This window comes from Anomaloglossus baeobatrachus, chromosome 2 (genome assembly GCF_048569485.1).
Source record: "Anomaloglossus baeobatrachus isolate aAnoBae1 chromosome 2, aAnoBae1.hap1, whole genome shotgun sequence".
Lineage (NCBI taxonomy): Eukaryota > Metazoa > Chordata > Amphibia > Anura > Aromobatidae > Anomaloglossus > Anomaloglossus baeobatrachus.
This window is the reverse complement of record NC_134354.1, coordinates 756,979,655-757,004,726: the sequence shown is the minus strand read 5'-3', so window position 1 is coordinate 757,004,726 and position 25,072 is coordinate 756,979,655. Positions and strand designations below refer to the sequence as shown.

The window sequence follows — 25,072 nt, the reverse complement described above, 5'->3', positions numbered from 1 at the left end:
AAACTCTGGAATTGGACGCAGTACTACCTTGTCTTGGTGAAACACCAGGAAGGGAGATTTGCAAGATAACGCCGCTAGCTCGGACACTCTTCGAAGAGACGTGACCGCCACAAGAAAAACTACTTTTTGTGAAAGCCGAGAAAGGGAAACCTCTTTCAAAGGCTCGAAAGGCGGCTTCTGGAGAGCAATGAGAACCTTGTTCAGATCCCAGGGTTCCAATGGCCGTCTGTAAGGAGGAACGATATGAGAAACTCCTTGGAGAAACGTGCGTACTTTAGAAAGCCGTGCCAAGCGCTTCTGAAAGAATACGGATAGCGCGGAGACTTGACCCTTAAGAGAGCTAAGCGACAAACCTTTTTCCAACCCAGACTGCAGGAAGGAAAGAAAAATTGGCAATGCAAATGGCCAGGGAGAAAACCCTTGAGCCAAGCACCAAGCTAAGAATATCTTCCACGTCCTGTGATAGATCTTAGCTGAGGATGGTTTTCTAGCCTGTCTCATTGTGGCAACAACTTCATGAGATAAACCTGAGGCCGCTAGGATCCAGGACTCAAAGGCCACACAGTCAGGTTCAGGGCCGCAGAATTCAGATGGAAAAACGGCCCTTGAGACAGCAAATCTGGACGGTCTGGTAGTGCCCACGGTTGGCCTACCGTGAGATGCCACAGATCCGGGTACCACGACCTTCTTGGCCAGTCTGGAGCGACGAGGATGGCTCGATGGCAGTCGGACCTGATTTTCCGGAGAACTCTGGGTAACAATGCTAGAGGTGGGAACACATAGGGGAGTCGGAATTGCGACCAATCCTGAACCAAGGCGTCTGCCGCCAGCGCTCGGTGATCGTGAGACCGTGCCATGAAAACTGGGACCTTGTTGTTGTGCCGTGACGCCATCAGATCGACGTCCGGCGTCCCCCAGCGGCAACAGATCTGCTGAAACACTTCCGGGTGAAGGGACCATTCTCCTGCGTCCATGCCCTGGCGACTGAGAAAGTCTGCTTCCCAGTTTTCCACGCCTGGGATGTGAACTGCGGATATGGTGGACGCTCTGCTTTCCACCCACGTCAAAATCCGCCGGACTTCCTGAAAGGCTTGGCGACTGCGTGTTCCCCCTTGGTGGTTGATGTACGCCACCGCCGTGGAATTGTCCGACTGAATCCGAATCTGCTTGCCTTCCAGCCATTGTTGGAAGGCTCGCAGAGCAAGATAGATTGCTCTGATTTCCAGAACATTGATCTGCAGAGTGGACTCTTCCTGAGTCCACGTCCCCTGAGCCCTGTGGTGGAGAAACACCGCTCCCCACCCTGATAGGCTCGCATCCGTCGTGACCACTGCCCAGGACGGGGGAAGGAACGACTTTCCCTGTGACAATGAGGTGGGGAGAAGCCACCAACGCAGAGAGTCCTTGGCAGTCTGAGAGAGGGAGACAGTCCTGTCGAGGGACGTCGATTTCCCATCCCATTGGCGTAGAATGTCCCATTGTAGAGGGCGCAGATGAAACTGTGCGAACGGGACCGCTTCCATTGCTGCTACCATCTTCCCTAGGAAATGCATGAGGCGCCTCAGTGAGTGCGACTGGCTCTGAAGGAGAGATTGTACTCCTGTCCGTAGCGAACACTGCTTGTCCAGTGGAAGCTTCACTATCGCTGAGAGAGTATGAAACTCCATGCCAAGATAAGTCAGAGATTGGGTCGGGGTGAGATGAGACTTTGGAAAGTTGATAATCCACCCGAAACTCTGGAGAGTGTCTAGTGCCACCTTCAGACTGTGTTGGCATGCCTCTTGAGAGGGTGCCTTTATAAGCAGGTCGTCTAGATACGGGATGACCGAGTGACCCTGCGAGTGCAGAACAGCTACTACTGCTGCCATGACTTTGGTGAAGACCCGGGGGGCTGTTGCCAGACCGAAAGGTAACGCTACGAACTGCAGGTGTTCGTCGTGTATGACGAAGCGTAGGAAACGCTGATGCTCTGGCGCAATCGGCACGTGGAGATACGCATCTTTGATATCTATTGATGCTAGAAAATCTCCTTGAGACATTGAGGCTATGACGGAGCGTAGGGATTCCATCCGGAACCTCCTGACTTTTACGTGTCTGTTGAGCAACTTTAGATCCAGGACGGGTCGATACGATCCGTCCTTTTTTGGGACCACAAACAGATTGGAGTAAAAACCGTGACCTTGTTCCTGCAGAGGGACGGAGGTCACCACTCCTTCCGCCTTTAGAGCGGCCACCGCCTGCAACAGAGCATCGGCTCGGTCTGGTGGTGGAGAAGTTCTGAAGAAACGAGTTGGCGGACGAGAACTGAACTCTATCCTGTACCCGTGAGACAGAATATCCCTCACCCAACGGTCTTTGACGCGTGACAGCCAAATGTCGCCAAAGTGGGAAAGCCTCCCACCGACCGAGGGTGTGGGAATCGGAGACTGCAAGTCAGGAGGACGCCGTTTTGGCAACGGTTCCTCCGGCTGTCCTTTTTGGGCGTGACTGAGACCTCCAAGAATCTGAGCGTCTCTGGTCTTTTTGAGTCTTTTTTGACGAGGCGAATTGGGACCTGCCCGGTCCTCGAAAGGACCGATAACCAGACTGACCCTTCCTCTGTTGGGGTTTGTTTTGTCTGTGTTGCGGTAAGGATGAGTCCTTACCCTTGGAGTGTTTGATGATTTCATCCAAACGCTCTCCAAACAATCGGTCACGAGAAAAAGGCAAATTGGTTAAGCACTTCTTGGAATGAGAATCTGCTTTCCAATGTCTCAACCACAGGGCCCTACGCAAAACAACGGAGTTGGCTGACGCCACTGCCGTGCGGCTTGTAGCGTCAAGAACAGCATTAATTGCGTACGACGCGAATGCCGCCATTTGCGAGGTCAATGGTGCTACCTGCGGGGCAAATGCACGTGTGACTGAGTCGACTTGCACAAGCCCGGCTGAGATAGCTTGGTCCATACGGCAGCAAAAGATGGCGCTAACGACGCTCCAATCGCTTCATAGATGGATTTCAGCCAGAGCTCCATCTGCCTGTCAGTGGCATCTTTAAGTGCCGCTCCATCTTCAACTGCAACCAAAGATCTAGCTGCAAGCCTGGAAATTGGAGGATCCACTTTTGGACACTGGGTCCAACCCTTGACCACCTCAGGGGGAAAAGGATAGCGTGTATCTTTAAGCCGTTTAGAAAAACGCCTTTCCGGATAAGCGTGGGGTTTCTGGATTGCGTCTCTAAAGTCAGCGTGGTCCAGAAAAGTGCTTAATGTACGCTTAGGATATCTGAAATGGATTCTCTCGTGCTGCGAAGCTGACTCCTCCACAAGAGGAGCTGGTGGGGAAATATTTAACATCTTATTGATGGACGCTACAAGATCATTAACTATGGCGTCACCATCTGGTGTATCTAGATTGAGAGCGGTCCCAGGATCAGAATCTTGATCAGTTACGTCCGCCTCATCACCCATAGATTCATCTCGCTGGGATCCTGACCATTGAGATGAATGTGAAGGTCCCTCATAGCGAGCCCGCTTAGGCTGCCCGGGGCCATCGTCCGAGTCAGAGCAATGATTGCACAGTGTCCGTGGCCTGAAGTACAGGCCTAGCTCGCAATGTGTCAAGAATTTGTGACATAGTGAGAGACATTGTGTCAGCAAAAGCTGCAAACTCAGTTCCTGTCACCTGGACAGCATTCACAGGTGGTACACCCTGGGTCACGTCCAGCAAAGGTCCCGACTGTGCAAGCGCCGCAGGGGCCGAGCACTGCACACAATGGGGGTCAGTGGAGCCTGCCGGTAGAAAAGTCCCACATGCGGTGCAGGAAGCATATAATGTCTGTGCCTTGGCACCCTTGCGTTTTATGGACGACATGCTGTTGGCTCTCTGCAATGTGAGAGAGTCTATAGCCAAAAGGGCGACCAGCGCTATGCAGTACAAAGTATTTGCAGGAACAAAATACTAATAATACTACTGGCACAAGAGGGGTGAGCCCTGAGGGCTGCTTACCGCCCGCTGAATAGCGGGTAAGAGGCGCAGAATTCCTTGTCTGGGTCTCCCCGGCTCCCCTCTGCAGCTCAGCGTGTCAGCAGGAATGGCTGCCGGCGTCTGTGGAGAGGGGCGGTCCGTGGGAGTTCCTAAACAAAAGTGCGGGAAACAGTGTCCCCTCTGTGCCTACTGTGAGGGCTGGAGTATGTAAAAACGACTCCAGCCCTCAGCGCTGATGCACTGACCAGCGTCCCGCCCCTCTCCTGACTGGCAGGTCTGGGGGCGGGAACGAACGGAAGCAGGCCGCAAAAGCCGGGGACTCGAGTTATCAGCGCGGCCGCCGTAAAAGCGCGGCCCGCGCTGAAGTCCCCGGCGCACCACAAGTGCCAGCCGCGCCGCAGTCCCAGCGGCCGGCGCGACCGTGTCCCAATAGTGTGCCTGCTTCAGCGAAGCTGAATGAGGCCATGGCACAAGCGCCGCAGCGCTGATGTCCCCCGGCGCACTACAACACCCAGCATGCTGCGGTGTGAGCGCCAAATGCACGGGGACACAGAGTACCTTGAGGAAGCAGGGCCATGTCCCTGATGTACTCCGCTCCATCCAGCATCTTCTCCAGGGGCTGTAGATGGAGCACGGTCTCAGTGCCTGGAGACCAGTAAATCCCACTTCACCCAGAGCCCTGTAAAAAGGGATGGGGAAGGAATCAGCATGTGGGCTCCTGCCGCCGTACCCGCAATGGGTACCTCAACCTTACAAACACCTCCGACATACAGTGGGGTGAGAAGGGAGCATGCTGGGAGCCCTGTATGGGCCCTCTTTTCTTCCATCCGACATAGTCAGCAGCTGCTGCTGACTAAAAACAATGGAGCTATGCGTGCGTGTCTGACCTCCTTCGCACAAAGCTAAAACTGAGGAATCCGTACTCCTACGGGAGGGTGTATAGCCAGAAGGGGAGGGGCCTTACACTTTTAAGTGTAGTTCTTTGTGCGGCCTCCAGAGGCAGTAGCTATACACCCACTGTCTGGGTCTCCCAATTAGGAGCGAAAAAGAAATCAAAATTTGGGATACCTTGGTATGGTCGGGAACTGACTGGTTGGAATGTTCTCACAGTGGGCAGAGGGGGCTCCTGGGCGCTGGCATGGTGGATGTGCTACACTCTGGGCTGAGGAGCCAAGTCTGACCAGAAAGAAACGTCTTGTGACAAAAAGCAGACGCAAAGTGTAGGTTGAAAAAATGGGAATGAGACTAACAGAGCTGCCCCAGGTACCAAAGCTTACCCCGATTCAGAAGTCTGTGACCTCAAGAGCTGTGATGTTGAGGCTCTGTGGTGCAGGGGAAACAGCAGAGACAACGCAGTGTAGAGGTTGCAGGTGCTGGAGTCTGGCATTGCAGGGGATGATGAAGAAGGGAATTTTGTTTACTTACCGTAAATTCCTTTTCTTCTAGCTCCAATTGGGAGACCCAGACAATTGGGTGTATAGCTTATGCCTCCGGAGGTCACACAAAGCATTACACTTAAAAGTGTAAACCCCTCCCCTCTGCCTATACACCCCCCCGTGCATCACGGGCTCCTCAGTTTTGGTGCAAAAGCAGGAAGGAGGAAACTTATAAATTGGTCTAAGGTAAATTCAATCCGAAGGATGTTCGGAGAACTTAAACCATGAACCAAAGAACAATTCAACATGAACAACATGTGTACACAAAAGAACAACAGCCCGAAGGGAACAGGGGCGGGTGCTGGGTCTCCCAATTGGAGCTAGAAGAAAAGGAATTTACGGTAAGTAAACAAAATTCCCTTCTTCTTTGTCGCTCCATTGGGAGACCCAGACAATTGGGACTTCCAAAAGCAGTCCCTGGGTGGGTAAAGAATACCCCGGTAATAGAGCCGAAAGACGGCCCCTTCCTACAGGTGGGCAACCGCCGCCTGGAGGACTCGCCTACCTAAGCTGGCATCTGCCGAAGCATAGGTATGCACCTGATAGTGCTTCGTGAAAGTGTGCAGACTCGACCAGGTAGCCGCCTGACACACCTGCTGAGCCGTAGCCTGGTGCCGCAATGCCCAGGACGCACCCACGGCTCTGGTAGAATGGGCTTTCAGTCCTGAAGGAACCGGAAGGCCAGAAGAACGGTAGGCTTCAAGAATTGGTTCCTTGATCCACCGAGCCAAGGTTGACTTGGAAGCCTGCGACCCTTTACGCTGGCCAGCGACAAGGACAAAGAGCGCATCCGAGCGGCGCAGGGGCGCCGTACGAGAAATGTAGAGCCGGAGTGCTCTCACAAGATCTAACAAGTGCAAATCCTTTTCACATTGGTGAACTGGATGAGGACAAAAAGAAGGTAAGGAGATATCCTGATTGAGATGAAAAGGGGATACCACCTTCGGGAGAAATTCCGGAACCGGACGCAGAACCACCTTGTCCTGGTGAAACACCAGGAAGGGAGCTTTGCATGACAGTGCAGCTAGCTCAGACACTCTGCGAAGTGATGTGACTGCCACTAGGAAGACCACCTTCTGCGAGAGGCGAGAAAGAGAAATATCTCTCATTGGCTCGAAAGGTGGTTTCTGAAGAGCCATTAGCACCCTGTTCAGATCCCAGGGTTCTAGCGGGCGCTTGTAAGGGGGGACTATGTGGCAAACCCCCTGCAGAAACGTGCGTACTTGCGGAAGCCTTGCTAGACGCTTTTGAAAAAATACAGAGAGCGCCGAGACTTGTCCCTTAAGAGAGCCGAGAGACAAACCCTTTTCCATTCCGGATTGAAGGAAAGACAGAAAAGTGGGCAAGGCAAATGGCCATGGAATAAAACCCTGATCAGAGCACCAGGATAAGAAGATCCTCCACGTCCTGTGGTAGATCTTGGCTGACGTTGGTTTCCTGGCCTGTCTCATAGTGGCAATGACCTCTTGAGATAACCCTGAAGACGCTAGGATCCAGGACTCAATGGCCACACAGTCAGGTTGAGGGCCGCAGAATTCAGATGGAAAAATGGCCCTTGAGACAGCAAGTCTGGTCGGTCTGGTAGTGCCCACGGTTGACCCACCGTGAGATGCCACAGATCCGGGTACCACGACCTCCTTGGCCAGTCTGGGGCGACGAGGAGGGCGCGGCGGCAGTCGGACCTGATCTTGCGCAACACTCTGGGCAGCAGTGCCAGAGGGGGAAAGACATAAGGCAGTTGAAACTGCGACCAATCCTGAACTAAGGCGTCTGCCGCCAGAGCTCTGTGATCTTGAGACCGTGCCATGAATGCCGGGACCTTGTTGTTGTGCCGGGACGCCATTAGGTCGACGTCCGGCTTCCCCCAGCGGCAACAGATCTCTTGAAACACGTCCGGGTGAAGAGACCATTCCCCTGCGTCCATGCCCTGGCGACTGAGAAAGTCCGCTTCCCAGTTTTCCACGCCCGGGATGTGAACTGCGGAGATGGTGGAGGCTGTGGCTTCCACCCACAGCAGAATCCGCCGAACTTCCTGGAAGGCTTGCCGACTGCGCGTGCCGCCCTGGTGGTTGATGTATGCCACAGCCGTGGCGTTGTCCGACTGAATTCGGATCTGCCTGCCTTCCAGCCACGGCTGGAACGCCTTCAGGGCTAGATACACTGCCCTAATCTCCAGAACATTGATCTGAAGGGAGGACTCTGGCTGAGTCCAGGTACCCTGAGCCCTGTGGTGGAGGAAGACCGCTCCCCACCCTGACAGACTCGCGTCCGTCGTGACCACAGCCCAGGATGGGGGCAGGAAGGATTTCCCCTTCGACAAAGAAGTGGGAAGAAGCCACCACTGAAGGGATGCCTTGGCTGCCCGAGAAAGGGAGACGTTCCTGTCGAGGGACGTCGATTTCCTGTCCCATTTGCGGAGAATGTCCCATTGAAGAGGACGCAGATGAAACTGTGCAAATGGAACTGCCTCCATTGCTGCCACCATCTTCCCTAGTAAGTGCATGAGACGTCTCAATGGGTGCGACTGGGCTCGGAGGAGAGATCGCACCCCTGTCTGTAGTGATCGTTGTTTGTCCAGCGGAAGTTTCACTATCGCTGGAAGAGTGTGAAACTCCATCCCGAGATATGTCAGCGATTGTGTCGGTGCCAGTTTTGACTTTGGGAAATTGATGATCCACCCGAACCTCTGGAGTGTCTCCAGAGCAATGTTCAGGCTGTGTTGGCATGCCACCCGAGAGGGGGCCTTGTCAAGAAGATCGTCCAAGTAAGGGATCACTGAGTGTCCCTGAGAGTGTAGGGCTGCAACCACTGTTGCCATGACCTTGGTGAAGACCCGTGGGGCTGTTGCCAGGCCGAAAGGCAATGCCACGAACTGAAGGTGTTCGTCCTCGATGGCGAAACGCAGGAAGCGCTGATGCTCTGGTGCAATCGGCACGTGGAGATAAGCATCCTTGATGTCGATTGAGGCTAGGAAGTCTCCTTGGGACATCGAGGCGATGACGGAGCGGAGAGATTCCATCCGGAATCGTCTGGTTTTCACGTGTTTGTTGAGCAGTTTGAGGTCCAGGACGGGACGGAAAGATCCGTCCTTTTTTGGTACGACAAACAAGTTGGAGTAAAAACCGTGACCCCATTGCTGAAGGGGAACGGGGATAACTACTCCTTCTGCCTTCAGAGAGTTCACCGCCTGAAGAAGAGCATCGGCTCGCTCGGGGGGGCGGAGATGTTCTGAAGAAACGAATCCGAGGACGAGAATTGAACTCTATCCTGTAACCGTGAGACAGAATGTCTCTCACCCATCGGTCTTGGACATGTGGGAACCAGGCGTCGCAAAAGCGGGAGAGCCTGCCACCGACCGAGGATGCGGTTTGGGGAGTCCGCAAGTCATGAGGAGGCCGCTTTGGGAGCGGTTCCTCCGGCGGTCTTTTTAGGACGTGCCTTAGACCGCCATGAATCAGAGTTCCTCTGATCCTTTTGAGGCCTGTTGGACGAGGAGAATTGAGACCTGCCTGAGGGCCGAAAGGACCGAAACCTCGATTGTACCTTCCGTTGTTGAGGTCTGTTAGGTTTGGACTGGGGTAAGGACGAGTCCTTACCCTTGGATTGTTTAAGGATTTCATCCAATTGCTCGCCAAACAGGCGGTCGCCAGAAAACGGCAAACCGGTTAAAAACTTCTTGGAAGCAGAGTCTGCCTTCCATTCACGTAGCCACATGGCCCTGCGGACTGCCACTGAATTGGCGGATGCTACCGCTGTACGGCTCGCAGAGTCTAGTACCGCATTCATGGCGTAGGACGCAAACGCCGACGCCTGAGAGGTTAAGGACACAACCTGCGGAGTCGCGGCTCGTGTGAGTGCATTAATCTCAGACTGACAAGCTGAGATAGCTTGTAGTGCCCATACGGCAGCAAATGCCGGAGCAAAGGACGCGCCGATAGCCTCATAGATGGATTTCATCAGGAGCTCTATCTGCCTGTCAGTGGCATCCTTGAGTGATGCACCATCTGCCACTGCAACTATGGATCTGGCCGCCAGTCTAGAGACTGGAGGATCCACCTTGGGACACTGGGCCCAACCCTTGACTACGTCAGGGGGGGAAGGGATAACGTGTGTCATGAAGTCGCTTAGTAAAGCGCTTATCCGGAAAAGCTCGGTGCTTCTGGACTGCGTCTTTGAAGTCGGAGTGATCAAGAAACGCACTCCGTGTACGTTTGGGAAACCTAAAATGAAATTTCTCCTGCTGAGAAGCTGACTCCTCAATCGGAAGGGGTGGAGGAGAAAGATCTAACACCTGATTGATTGACGCTATAAGGTCGTTTACTATGGCGTCCCCTTCAGGCGTATCAAGGTTGAGCGCGGCGTCAGGATCAGAGTCCTGATCTGCCGCATCTGCTTCATCCTCCAGAGAGTCCTCATGCTGAGACCCTGAACAGAGTGATGAAGTCGAGGGACGCTCCCTGCGAGCCCGCTTCGTCGGTCTGGGACTGCGGTCCGTGTCGGAGTCCTCCTCGTGGGACCTATGAGTTGTTCCAGGAGCTCTTTGCTGCTCCGACCGAGGGGGGCATGGGGGCAATGAATCAACAGTGCCCGGGGCCTGTGTTACAGGTCTGGACTGCAAAGCTTCCAGTATCCTAGCAGACCATCTATCCATAGACTCAGCAAGTTTGTCAGCAAATACTGCAAACTCTGTCCCTGTCACCTGGACAGTGGCAGCAGGTGGTTCCACCTGGGCCGAGGGTCCCACCAGTGGCAGAGGCTCCGGCTGAGTGAGTGTCACAGGGGCCGAGCATTGCACACAATGAGGGTAGGTGGAACCTGCAGGAAGCATTGCCGCACATGAGGTACAGGTTGCAAAGTAAGCCTGTGCTTTGGTACCCTTGCTTTTTGCAGACGACATGCTGTTTCTCCTCTTAGAATAATCAGTGAGGGTATATAGCCAAACGCTAACAGTGAGACCGTACAGAGTAAATGTATACACTATAAGCATATAAATATACAATTCGGCACCCAGGGGGACCAGCACCTAGTAACAGGTGCGGCTTACCGACCGCTCCCAGCGGTTGTGTGACCACCAGATCCCTGCCTGGGCCTCCCAGAGCTGTGGAGCTCAGTTATCTCCCCTCTGAAGTTCTCCAGCGTCTTGTAGCAATGGCTGCCAGCGTTCAGAGAGGAGGAGGGGGCCGTGGGCGTGCCTGTAAAAGTGCGGGAATCTGGTGCCCCACGGTGCTCAGTGAGGGGGGAGGAGGATACAAAGTATGCTCCTGCCCTCAGCGCTCACGTCCAGTGCAGCGTCCCGCCCTTACCCCTGACTGGCAGGCCCGGGGGCGGGAATATGCGGCACTAGGCCGCAAAAGCCGGGGACTAAATTTATAAGCGCGGCCGGCAAACAAGCGCGGCCAGCGCGGTAGTCCCGGCGCACTAACACACCCAGCAGGTGCTGCAGTTTCTATTATCCAGGCGCACTATGCGCCGTCCCCAAGGGGACACAGAGTACCTCAGAGTCGCAGGGCCTTGTCCCTGATGATACCCGGCTCCTGTCCAGCAGATTCCCCCAGGGGCTGCGGAGGGAGCGCGGTCCCAGCGCCTGGTGACCGGTCAGGATCCCACTTCACCCAGAGCCCCTAAGGGATGGGGAAGGAAAACAGCATGTGGCTCCTGCCTATGTACCCACAATGGGTACCTCAACCTTAACAGCACCGCCGACCCGAGTGGGGTGAGAAGGGAGCATGCTGGGGGCCCTGTATGGGCCCACTTTTCTTCCATCCGATATAGTCAGCAGCTGCTGCTGACTAAAATGTGGAGCTTGCGTGGATGTGTGCCTCCTTCCACAAAGCAATAAAAACTGAGGAGCCCGTGATGCACGGGGGGGTGTATAGGCAGAGGGGAGGGGTTTACACTTTTAAGTGTAATGCTTTGTGTGACCTCCGGAGGCATAAGCTATACACCCAATTGTCTGGGTCTCCCAATGGAGCGACAAAGAAGAGGCGGTATTCACACCGAAAAGAAATGTGGTGTCAGAGAAGGAGCACAGAGTTCCCGCGTGTTGGGAAGAAAAAAATGCTCTGATAGGCTGGCTGCAGAGAGCGCAAGAAAGTCAGAACGTCTGATTGGCCAGGAGACGGGGTGTGTGTCTTGGCCCCAGGAGCTGGCCCCGGCCCAAGCCAGAAACTTGAGAAGTCTCCCCATGTGGGGGTGGGGGTGGGGGTGGAAACTAGGGTGGCATGAAGGCTGTGGCTGGTTCAGTAGAGGCAAAAAAAAATAAAAGCGAGGAAGAGGGCCCAGATGGGGAAAATATGGTGGGCCTCTGCTCACCTTGGGAACTGCAGACTCTAGTTCTTTTATTTATAGAATATGGATTTACCACTTCTCTGATCTGGGCCATTAGTGCTGGACTGTCGATCAGCCATCCTCCGGAAATTGTGTGTGCAATTCTCATCGTGTACATGTGGATGCAGGAAGAGTTTAAAGTTCACACCTTTTCGCCGTGCTGAGGCTATAGTCGGGTTTTCTTTAGAATTTGCCCCTTTTAACCCCTGGCATGCCATAATCATTTTACATTTTTTTTTCCTCCCCTTCTAAGAGCCGTAACTGTTATTTTTCCGTCAACATAGCCATATGAGGGCTTGTTTTTTTGCGGGACGAGTTGTACTTTTGAATGACACCATTTATTTTACCATATAGTGAACTTAAAAAAAAAAAAAGTCCAATTCAATGATTGATTATTGGGGTGTTTATTTACCATGTTCACTATATGGTAAAACTGACATGGCAATATGACATTATGATTCTCCGAGTCAGTACTAGTTCGTAGATACCAAACATGTAATTTATTTATTTACGTTGTGGGAAAAAAAAAAAGAAAATTCATGCATTTATAAAAGAAAAAAAAAATTTTTTGCTTTTGTTGCCATTTTCTGAGACCTGTAACGTTTTTATTTTTCTGGATCTTGAGCAGTGTCAGGGCTTATTTTTTGTGTCTTGAGCTGACTTTTATTGATACCATTTTGGGATAGATGCAATGTTTTGATCACCTTTTATTGCAATGTTGGAGGGGCCATAAAAAACCCAAAGAAGGGAATTTTGTTTACTTACCGTAAATTCCTTTTCTTCTAGCTCCAATTGGGAGACCCAGACAATTGGGTGTATAGCTATTGCCTCCGGAGGCCACACAAAGTATTACACTTAAAAGTGTAAGGCCCCTCCCCTTCTGGCTATACACCCCCAGTGGGATCACTGGCTCACCAGTTTTAGTGCCAAAGCAAGAAGGAGGAAAGCCAATAACTGGTTTAAAGACCAATTCAATCCGAGGAAACATCGGAGAACTGAACCATACCACATGAACAACATGTGTACCCGAAAAAACAGAAAAACCCCGAGAAAACAGGGCGGGTGCTGGGTCTCCCAATTGGAGCTAGAAGAAAAGGAATTTACGGTAAGTAAACAAAATTCCCTTCTTCTTTGTCGCTCCATTGGGAGACCCAGACAATTGGGATGTCCAAAAGCAATCCCTGGGTGGGTAAAAGAATACCTCATGATAGGGCCGTCAAACGGCCCTCTCCTACAGGTGGCCAACCGCCGCCTGAATGACTTATCTACCTAGGCTGGCGTCTGCCGAAGCGTAGGTATGCATCTGATAATGCTTGGTAAAAGTAAGTAGACTCGACCAGGTGGGTGCCTGACACACCTGCTGAGCCGTAGCCTGGTGCCGTAATGCCCAGGATGCACCCACGGCTCTGGTAGAATGGGCCTTCGGCCTTGAGAGAACCAGAAGCCCAGTAGAACTGTAGGTTTCAAGAATTGGTTCCTCGAGCCCCCGAGCAAGGGTGGATCTGGAAGCTTGCGACTGTTTACGCCGACCAGCGACAAGGACAAAGAGTGCATCCGGGTGGCGCAGGAGCGCCATGCGGGAAGTAGAACCTGAGTGCTCTCACCAGAACCAACAGATGCAAATCTTTCTGAAATTGATGGACTGGACGAGGACACAAAGAAGGTGAGGTGATATCCTGATTGATATGAAAATGGGATACCACCTTAGGGAGAAATTCCGGAACCGGACGCAGAACTACCCTGTCCTGGTGAAGGACCAGGAAGGGAGTTTGTATGAGAGCGTTGCTAGCTCGGAAACTCTCCTAAGAGACGAGACCGTTACTAGAAGGCCACTTCCCGTGAAAAACGGGAAGGGAGACATCCTTCAAAGGCTCGAAAGGCGGCATCTGGAGAGCAATTAGAACCTTGTTCAGATCTCAGGGCTCTAACGGCCGCTTGTACGGAGTGCTGAGAAGACAAACTCCCCGTAGGAACGTGCGTACCTGAGGAAGTCGTCGTTTCTGAAAAAATACAGATAGCGCTGAGACTTGTCCCTAAAGGGAACTGAGCGACAACCCATTTTCCTACCTAGATTGCAGGAAGGAAGGAAACATAGACGATGCAACCGGCCAGGGAGAAACACCCTGCGCCGAGCACCGAGATAAGAACATCTTCCACGTCCTGTGGTCAATCTTGGCGGACGTTGGTATGCTAGCCTGTCTCATGGTGGCAACCACGTCCTGAGGTAATCCTGACGACAGTAGGTTCCAGGACTCAATGCCACACCATCCGGTTGAGGGCCGTAGAATTCAAATGGAAGAATGGCCCTTGAGACAGCCAGTCTGATTGGTCTGGTAGTGCCCCCGGTTAGCCTACCGTGAGGCACCACAGAACCGAGTACCACAACATCCTCGGCCAATTTGTAGCGACGAGGATGGCGCGGCCGCAGTCGGTCTTGATCTAGCGCAGTACTCTGGGCAACAATGCCAGAGGTGGCACCTAAGGTAGCTGGAACTGCGACCAATGCTGAACTAAGGCGTTTGCCGCCAGAGCTCGATGATTGTGAAACCGTGCCATGAAGCTGGCACATTGTTGTTGTGCCGTGACGCCATTAGATCGACGTCCGGCCTCTGTCAGCGGCGCCAGATCTCCTGAAACCCGTCCGGGTGAGGAGACCATACTCTTTCGGCCACACCTCAGCGACTTAGGAAGTCAGCTTCCTAGTTTCCACACTTGGGATGTGAATTGTGGATATGGTGGATGCCGTGTCTTCCACCCACATCAGAACCTGCCGGACTTCCTGGAAGGCTTGCCGGTTGCGCGTTCTTCCTTGGTGGTTGATGTATGCCACCGCTGTGGAGCTGTCCGACTGAAGTCGGATATGCTTGCTTTCCAGCCGCTGTTGGAAGGATTGTAGGGCAAGATACACTGCTCTGTGTTCAAGAACATTGATCTGAAGAGTGGACTCTTGCTGAGTCCACGTACCCTGAGCGCTGTAGTGGAGAAAAACTGCTCCCCACCCTGATAGACTCGCCTCTGTCGTAACTATCGCCCAGGACGGGGATAGGAAGGACCTTCTTTTTGACCAAGAGGTGAGAAGAAGCCACCACCGAAGAGATTCCTTGGCCGCCTGAGAAAGAACGACGACTCTGTTGAGGGACGTCGACTCCTCGTCCCATTGGCGGAGAATGTCCCATTGTAGTGGACGCAGTAAAACTGCGCGAAAGGAACTGCCTCCATTGCTACCATCTTACGTAGGAAGTGCATGAGGCGTCTCAATGTGTGCGACTGGTTCTTAAAGAAGAGCTTGCAGCCCGTAGTGAATGCTGTTTGTCTAGCGGCAGCTTCACTATCGCTGGGAGAGTAAGAAACTCTATGCCTAGATATGTTATCGATAGGGTCGGGGTCGGATCTGACTTTAAAAAGTTGATGATCCACCCAAAACTCTAGAGAGTCTCCAGCGCAACGTTCGGGCAGTGTTGGCATGTTTCCTAAGAGAGTGCCTTGACAAGTAGATCGTCTAAATACGGGACCACAGAGTGACCCTGAGAGTGCAGGACTGTGACTACTGCTGCCCTGACCTTGGCGAAGACCAGTTGGACTGTCGCTAGCCGGACGGTAGAGCTACGAACAGAGGGTGTTCGTCTCCTATAACGAAGCGTAGAAACGCTAGTGCTCTGGATCAATCGGCACGTGTGGATAAGCATCCTTGATGCCTAATGATGCTAGGAAATATCCTTGGGACCTTGAGGCGATGACATGGCGGAGGGATTCCATCCGGAACCGCCTGGTGTCCACGAGCTTGCTGAGCATTTTTAGATCCAGAACGGGACGGAACGGCCCGTTGTTATAGGTACCGCAAAGAATTTGGGGTAAAAACCGTGACCTTGTTCCTGAAGAGGAACGGGGGTCATCACTCTTTCTGCCTGTAGAGTGCACCCTGTTTGCAGAAGAGCAGCGGCCCGGCCGGGAGGTGGAGAAATTCTGAAGAATCGAGTTGGAGGACGAGAAGTGAGCTCTATCCTGTACCCGTGAGACAGAATGTCTCACACTCAATGGTCATTGACCTATGGCCGCTAAATATCGCCAAGGCGGGAGAGCCTGCTACCGACCGAGGCCGCAAGTCATGAGGAAGCCGCCTTGGAAGCGGGTTTTCAGACTGTCGCTTTTTTGGGCGAGACTGAGCCCGCTAAGAATCTTAGCTCCTCTGATCCTTTTGAGTCCACATTGGACGAGGAAAAATGGGACCTGCCCGAGCCTCGAAAAGGCCGAAAACCCCGACTGCCTCTTGCTCTGTTGGGGTTTGTTGTGTCCGGGCTGAGGAAAGGATGAATCCTTACCCCTGGACTGTTTGATGGTTACATCCAACGCTCACCAAACAGTCGGTCAGCAGAAAAAGGCAACTGGTTAGGCAACCTTTTTTGGAAGCAGACCAGGCTCTGCTTAAAAACACGGAGTAGCGGAGGCTACCGCCGCACGGTTCGCAGAGTCCAGGACAACCTGAATCGCGTAAGAAACAAATGCAGACATTTGAGAGGTTAAGGATGCCACCTGCGGCACAGATGTACGTGTAACCGTGTCAATCTGTGTAAGACAAGCTGAAATAGCTTGGAGTGCCCCAAGGGAGAGAATGTCGGAGCCAACGGTGCGCCGACAGCCTCATAGATGGCTTTCGACCAGAAATCCATCTGTCTGTCAGTGGTATCTTTGAGTTTGCAGTTCCATCTCCCACTGCAACTATGGATCTAGTTACAAGCCTGGAGATTGGAGGATGCCGCTCGGGACATTGGGTCCAGTCCTTGACCAAGTCAGGGGACAGGGATAACGTGTATCCTAAGCCGTTTGGAGAAGCGCATATCTGGATAAGCGTGGTGTTCCTGGACTGCCTCTCTGAAGGCAGAGTGGTCCAGAAAAATACGTGAAGCTGACTCCTCCACTGGAGGAGCTGTGAGAAATAACCCACATTCTATAGATGGACGCTATAAGATTATTTACTATGGCGTCACAATCAGGTGTATCCAGATTGAGAGCGGTCTCAGGATCAGAATCCTGAGCCACTACTTCCGCCTCATTACACAGCGAGTCCTTCTGTTAGGACCCTGATGAAACCGAGGCCGCTCATAGCGAGCCCACTTAGGCTGTCTGGGACTGACGTCCGTGCAGAGCCGTGACTCTGGGATGCGTGTGACATTCCCGGAGCTGTTAGTTATTCACACTGAGGGGGGCCATGGATCAATGATTCAACAGTGCCCATATTGTGAGAGACATGTCCGGACTGCTAGGCTTCTAGTATCATAGCCATAGTCTCAGAAAAACTGTCAGTAAATACTGCAGACACCGTCCTCATCCCCTGGCCATTAGTGCATACAATGGGAGTCTATGTACCTGCCGGCCGTATAGCCGTACATGCTGTACCAGCTGTATAGAAAAACATGTGGTTCTGCACCTTTGTTTTACACAGAGAATATGCTGATAACTCCTCCGCATAATCCAGGAGGGTATATACAACGTGCGACCAAACAGTGCAATGTATATAGTACAAGCATATCTATAAGTGCACTTCTGCACTAGTGGGGTTAGCACCACAGGTGCTGCTTAACGCCTGTTACAGCGATTGTGTGACTATCAGAATGCCAGGGTCTTCCACACTTGTCTCTGTATCGTACAGAAACTGACACTAATGGCTGCCGGTGTCCTTGTAGAGAAGGAAGCCGTGGGCGTGCCTGAGAAAGTGCGGGAATCCGGATTCACAGTGCACACAGTGAGAGGGGTGGAGTATGCAAAACATACTCCAGCTCTCAGCTCTGCTCTATGCAGCGTCACGCCCCTACCCTGACTGTCAGGGCTGTGGGCGGTAACGAAGGGAGACTAGGCCCAGAAGCCGGGGACTCGAGTTAACAGCGCGGCCGCCGTAAAAGCGCGGGCCGCGCTGAAGTCCCCGGCGCACCACAAGTGCCAGCCGCGCCGCAGTTCCAGCGGCCGGCGCGACCGATTCATAGAAGTGGCCAGCGTCCCGCCCCTCTCCTGACTGGCAGGTCTGGGGGCGGGAACGAACGGAAGCAGGCCGCAAAAGCCGGGGACTCTATTATCAGCGCGGCCGCCGTAAAAGCGCAGGCCGCGCTGAAGTCCCCGGCGCACTACAAGTGCCAGCCGCGCCGCAGTCCCAGCGGCCGGCGCGACCAATTCCCATAAGTGAGCCTGCTTCAGCAAAGCTGAATGAGGCCATGGCACAGGCGCCGCAGCGCTGATGTCCCCCGGCGCACTACAACACCCAGCATGCTGCGGTGTGAGCGCCAAATGCACGGGGACACAGAGTACCTTGAGGAAGCAGGGCCATGTCCCTGATGTACTCCGCTCCATCCAGCATCTTCTCCAGGGGCTGTAGATGGAGCACGGTCTCAGTGCCTGGAGACCGGTAAATCCCACTTCACCCAGAGCCCTGTAAAAAGGGATGGGGAAGGAATCAGCATGTGGGCTCCTGCCGCCGCACCCGCAATGGGTACCTCAACCTTACAAACACCTCCGACATACAGTGGGGTGAGAAGGGAGCATGCTGGGGACACTATATGTGTCCTCTTTTCTTCCATCCGACATAGTCAGCAGCTGCTGCTGACTAAAAAGTGGAGCTATGCGTGGATGTGTTGCCTCCTTCGCACAAAGCACAAAACTGGTGAGCCAGTGATCCCACTGGGGGTGTATAGCCAGAAGGGGAGGGGCCTTACACTTTTAAGTGTAATACTTTGTGTGGCCTCCGGAGGCAATAGCTATACACCCAATTGTCTGGGTCTCCCAATGGAGCGACAAAGAAAATGTAATTGTGGTATACTTTATATTTTGATAGATCGGACATTTCTTACTGCAGCAATACCAAATATGCATTTATTGATTGTTTTATTTTCAATGGGGCAAAAGGGTGATATGAACTTTTTTTTTTCTCCCCTCTTTAAGCTTTTTTTCCCCACTTTATTTACTAGTCCCCTTAAGGGGTACTTTGCACACTACGACATCGCAAGCAGATTGTTGCGATGCCGAGCGCAATATTCCCCGCCCTCGTCGCAGCTGCGATATCTTGTGATTGCTACCGTAGCAAATATTATCACTACGGCAGCTTCACATGCACTTACCTGCCCTGCGACGTCGCTCTGGCCGGCGACCCGCCTCCTTCCTAAGGGGGTGGGTCGTGCGGCGTCACACGGCAGGCGGCCAATAGGAGCGGAGGGGCGGAGATGAACGGGACGTAAAACATTCCGCACACCTCCGTCCTTCTCATTGCAGGCGGGACGCAGGTAAGGAGATGTTCCTCGCTCCTGCGGCTTCACACACAGCGATGTGTGCTGCCGCAGGAACGAGGAACTACATCGTACCTGTCGCTGCAGCGACATTATGGAAATGCCCGACACTACACCGATCATTCAATTTCGACGCTTTTGCGCTCGTTAATCGTAGTAAAAAGGATTCACATACTCAGATATCGGCAACGACACCGGATGTGCGTCACTTTTGATTTGACCCCACTGACATCGCAGCTGCGATGCCGTAGTGTGCAAAGTACCCTTAAGGGTGCGTGCCCACAATCAGTATTTGCAGCGGTTTAAAAGCAGCATACGTCAGCTGCGTCCAAATCGCTGTGGTGTACAGTAAAAGTATAGTGGACCTGATTAATAGAAATCCCGTGTCCTGCGGAGCATCTTTCCAGACCGCAGCATGTCAGCTGTTTGCAGCGTAATTGCCTGCGTCCTCCGTAGGGAGAACACAAGCAGGAGACCGCAGCACACGGAACCCTGATCGTGGGTACTGACGCGCAGCCCCCCCCCGCCCCCCGGTCAGGACTCGCTGTGTTCTGGGCACGTACTCTTAGGGTCTTGGAGCGGTGATGATCCGATCATTTGTGCTGTAGAGAGCAGGGTATCAGCACATATCACGGTCACCTATGAATGTCACTCATAGCCGGCGTTCACAGGAAGATCATCATGACAGACACAGGGGACATCAGTTGACCCCCTGGCTGTCACAACAAGCCATCGGCGCCCTTTGATCATATCACGGGAACAATGATAGGAGCAGGGAATGGCGCACACCCAGCCGATGTGTGTTAAATCCCACTGTCAAGAGATTGACAGTGGGATTTAATATGTTAAGAGCCACTGGCGCATCAGTGTTCCGCCCGTGGCTGTTAGAGGCACATGAAGGATGATTAAATCAGCCATCATGTATGGGGAAAAATGCGGGCTCGGCATCTGAGACTACATCAATGCAAGGGACATGACATTTGATGCAAGTTTATGTCATATGTTGCGAAGGGGTTAATACTAATAATTTTGCTCAAAAGATTATAGCGGCAATGAGCCAGTGCCGGTCAATGAATTTAACAGTATGTGCATTACGTCGGCGGAGGGCTGGATGGCGCCCGGCAGCTGCGGGTCACTTACCTTCTTATCCTTCTCCAGGATGGTCTGATCTCTCTGCTGGAGGAGCCTTTTCAGAGACATTACTTCCTCTTTCAATTGACTGATAAGGACAAAGTTGTCGGTACCACCACTGTCCGTTGACTGAGTGATTGAACTACTAAAATAATACATGCTGGAATTTAAACATTTATTGTAATATCAAAAAAATCTGTAAAATGAGCAAAATATACAAAAAAAATAAAACATAGAAAATAAGAAAAACAAACACTCTCACAGCACACAAAGATAAACAAATAGGTTAATATTCAGTAGTGGATCCATCTGTACCCACATACAGCACAACCATCTAGTAAAGAATCCCCCTTTAAATCAGTATACAAATTAGGTTCCAGCACCACGACCGCTGCAGTCAATCACAGACGCCAGCGGATGAAGGGAATTTTGTTACTTACCGTAAATTCCTTTTCTTCTAGCTCTTATTGGGAGACCCAGACGATTGGGGTATAGCTACTGCCCTCCGGAGGCCACACAAAGCACTACACTAAAAAGTGCAAGGCCCCTCCCCTTCTGGCTATACCCCCCCGTGGTATCACGGGTTCTCCAGTTTTAGTGCCAAAGCAAGAAGGAGGAAGCCAATAACTGGTTTAAACAAATTAACTCCGAATAACGTCGGAGAACTGAAAAACCGTTCAACATGAACAACATGTGTACCCGCAAACAACAAAAAAATCCCGAAGGACAACAGGGCGGGTGCTGGGTCTCCCAATAAGAGCTAGAAGAAAAGGAATTTACGGTAAGTAACAAAATTCCCTTCTTCTTCAGCGCTCTATTGGGAGACCCAGACGATTGGGACGTCCAAAAGCTGTCCCTGGGTGGGTAAAGAGATACCTCATGTTAGAGCTGCAAAACAGCCCTCCCCTACGGGGGTGTCACTGCCGCCTGCAGGACTCTTCTACCTAAGCTGGCATCCGCCGAAGCATAGGTATGCACCTGATAATGCTTGGTGAAAGTGTGCAGACTCGACCAGGTAGCTGCCTGGCACACTTGTTGAGCCGAAGCCTGGTGTCGTAATGCCCAGGACGCACCCACGGCTCTGGTTGAGTGGGCTTTTAGCCCTGAAGGAACCGGAAGCCCCGCAGAACGGTAGGCCTCTAGAATTGGTTCTTTGATCCATCGAGCCAGGGTGGCTTTAGAAGCCTGCAACCCCTTGCGCGGACCAGCGACAAGGACAAAAAGTGCATCGGAACGGCGCATGGGCGCCGTGCGGGAAATGTAGATTCTGAGTGCTCTCACCAGATCTAGCAAACGTAAGTCCTTTTCATACCGGTGAACCGGATGAGGACAAAAGGAAGGCAAGGATATATCCTGATTAAGATGAAACGAGGATACGACCTTAGGGAGAAACTCCGGAATGGGGCGCAGCACTACCTTGTCCTGGTGGAACACCAGGAAGGGAGCCTTGGATGACAGAGCTGCCAGCTCCGACACTCGCCGAAGCGATGTGATCGCAACAAGAAACGCCACTTTCTGTGACAGGCGAGAAAAGGAAACTTCCTTCAGAGGCTCGAAAGGCGGCTTCTGGAGAGCAACTAGTACCCTGTTCAGATCCCATGGATCTAACGGCCGCCTGTACGGGGGCACAATATGACAGACCCCCTGCAGGAACGTGCGCACCTTAGGAAGACGTGCTAGACGCTTCTGAAAAAACACGGATAGTGCCGAGACTTGCCCTTTAAGGGAGCTGAGCGACAAGCCCTTTTCCAACCCCGATTGCAGGAAGGAAAGAAATTTGGGCAATGCAAATGGCCAAGGGGATACTCTCTGTGCAGAGCACCAGGATAAGAAAATCTTCCACGTTCTGTGGTAGATCTTAGCAGACGTTGACTTCCTAGCTTGTCTCATTGTGGCTACGACTCCTTGAGATAATCCTGCGGACGCTAGGATCCAGGACTCAATGGCCACACAGTCAGGTTCAGGGCCGCAGAATTCTGATGGAAAAACGGCCCTTGGGACAGTAAGTCTGGTCGGTCTGGCAGTGACCACGGTCGACCGACCGTGAGATGCCACAGATCCGGATACCACGACCTCCTCGGCCAGTCTGGGGCGACGAGTATGACGCGGCTGCAATCGGATCTGATCTTGCGTAACACTCTGGGCAAGAGTGCCAGAGGTGGGAAGACGTATGGGAGCCGGAACTGCGACCAATCTTGAACTAATGCGTCTGCCGCCAGAGCTCTTTGATCGCGCGACCTCGCCATGAATGCCGGGACCTTGTTGTTGTGCCGGGACGCCATTAGGTCGACGTCCGGCACTCCCCATCGGCGACAGATTTCCTGAAACACGTCCGGGTGAAGGGACCACTCCCCTGCGTCCATGCCCTGGCGACTGAGGAAGTCTGCTTCCCAATTTTCTACGCCTGGGATGTGAACCGCGGATATGGTGGAGGCTGTGTCCTCCACCCACATTAGAATGCGCCGGACTTCTTGGAATGCTTGCCGACTGCGCGTCCCTCCTTGGTGGTTGATGTATGCCACCGCTGTGGAGTTGTCCGACTGGATTCGGATCTGCTTTCCTTCCAGCCACTGTTGGAAGGCCAGTAGGGCAAGATACACTGCCCTGATTTCCAGAACATTGATCTGAAGGGTGGACTCCTGCGGAGTCCACGTCCCCTGGGCCCTGTGGTGGAGAAACACTGCTCCCCACCCTGACAGACTCGCATCTGTCGTGACCACTGCCCAGGATGGGGGCAGGAAGGATCTTCCCTGAGACAATGAGGTGGGAAGGAGCCACCATTGTAGAGAGTCCTTGGCCGTCTGGGAAAGAGAGACTTTCCTGTCCAGGGACGTTGACTTCCCGTCCCATTGGCGGAGAATGTCCCATTGAAGTGGACGCAGATGAAACTGCGCAAAGGGAACTGCTTCCATGGCTGCCACCATCTTCCCGAGGAAGTGCATGAGGCGCCGTAAGGGGTGCGACTGGCCTTGAAGGAGGGATTGCACCCCTGTCTGTAGGGACCGCTGCTTGCTCAGCGGAAGCTTCACTCTCGCTGCTCGAGTATGAAACTCCATGCCAAGATACGTTAGCGACTGTGACGGTGACAGATTCGACTTTGGAAAGTTGATGATCCATCCGAACGTCTGTAGAGTCTCCAGCGTAGCATGTAGACTGAGTTGGCATGCCTCTTGAGAGGGTGCCTTGACAAGTAGATCGTCCAGGTAAGGGATCACCGAGTGTCCCTGAGAGTGCAAGACTGCTACCACCGCCGCCATGACCTTGGTGAAGACCCGGGGGGCTGTCGCCAGACCGAATGGCAGAGCTACGAACTGAAGATGGTCGTGTCCTATCACAAAACGTAGAAAACGTTGATGTTCTGTAGCAATTGGCACGTGGAGATAAGCATCTTTGATGTCTATTGAGGCAAGGAAGTCTCCTTGAGACATTGAGGCAACGACAGAGCGAAGGGTTTCCATCCGGAACCGTCTGGCGTGCACGTTTGTTGAGCAGCTTTAGATCCAGAACAGGACGGAACGAGCCGTCCTTTTTTGGAACCACAAAGAGATTGGAGTAAAACCCTCGCCCTTGTTCCTGAGGCGGTACAGGAACCACTACTCCTTCCGCTCTTAGGGAGTCCACCGCCTGCAGCAGGGCATCTGCTCGGTCTGGATGTGGGGAGGTTCTGAAGAACCGAGCTGGAGGACGAGAACTGAACTCGATTCTGTACCCGCGAGACAAAATGTTTGTCACCCACCGGTCTTTGACCTGTGACATCCAAATGTCGGAAAAGCGGGAGAGCCTGCCCCCAACCGGAGATGCGGAGGGGGGGGGCTGGAAGTCATGAGGTAGCCGCTTTGGAAGCGGTTCCACCATTTGCTTTCTTGGGGCGTGCGTGAGCCCGCCAGGAATCTGAGACTCTTTGCGTCCTCTGAGTCCCTTTGGACGAGGAGAATTGTGTCTTGCCCGAACCTCGAAAGGACTGAAACCTCTGCTGCCATTTTTTCTGCTGAGGTTTGTTTGATCTGGGCTGGGGTAAGGAAGAGTCTTTACCCTTGGACTGTTTAATGATGTCAGCCAATGGCTCGCCAAACAGTCTATCTCTAGATAAAGGCAAGCTGGTTAAACATTTTTTGGAACCAGCATCTGCTTTCCAGTCCTTTAACCACAAGGCTCTGCGCAAAACTACCGAATTGGCGGACGCCATTGAGGTGCGGCTGGTAGATTCTAGGACCGCATTGATAGCGTAAGACGCAAACGCAGACATCTGCGAGGTAAGGGACGCCACTTGCGGCGCCGCTGGATGTATGATAGCATCCACTTTTGCTAAACCAGCTGAAATAGCTTGGAGTGCCCATACGGCTGCGAATGCTGGAGCAAACGACGCGCCGATAGCTTCATAGACAGATTTTAACCAAAGGTCCATCTGTCTGTCATTGGCATCCTTAAGTGAAGCGCCATCCTCCACTGCAACTATGGATCTAGCTGCAAGTTTGGAAATCGGGGGGTCTACTTTTGGACACTGGGTCCAGCGCTTGACCACATCAGGGGGGAAAGGAAAACGTGTATCCTTAGAACGTTTAGAGAAACGCCTTTCTGGATGAGCGTCGTGTTTCTGGATTGATTCTCTGAAGTCAGAGTGATCCAAGAAAGCACTCAATTTACGCTTGGGATAGAGGAAACGAAACTTCTCCTGCTCTGCAGCTGCCTCCTCTGCAGAAGGGGCTGGGGGAGAAATATCCAACAGCCTATTGATGGCTGAGATAAGATCGTTTACCATGGCGTCCCCATCCGGGGTATCCAGATTGAGAGGGGTTCCAGGATAAGACTCCTGATCACTCTCTTCAGACGCATCACAGGGCGACTGATTGCGCTGAGACCCTGAGCAGTGTGATGACGTTGAGGGTCTTTCCCAGCGAGCTCGCTTAGGGTGGCTGGGGCTATCATCTGAGTCATAATACTCAG

The 25,072-nt window shown here is 52.8% G+C and overlaps 1 protein-coding gene across 1 annotated transcript in view; it reads right to left on the bottom strand.

Moving 5' to 3' along the window:
- Positions 1–25,072, bottom strand: part of FAM76B (family with sequence similarity 76 member B) — an 80,354-nt gene that overhangs the window by 41,471 nt on the left and 13,811 nt on the right. Inside the window, 1 exon segment of the mRNA XM_075333961.1 lies at positions 20,138–20,288. Within this exon segment, the coding sequence (XP_075190076.1) occupies positions 20,138–20,288 (151 nt within the window).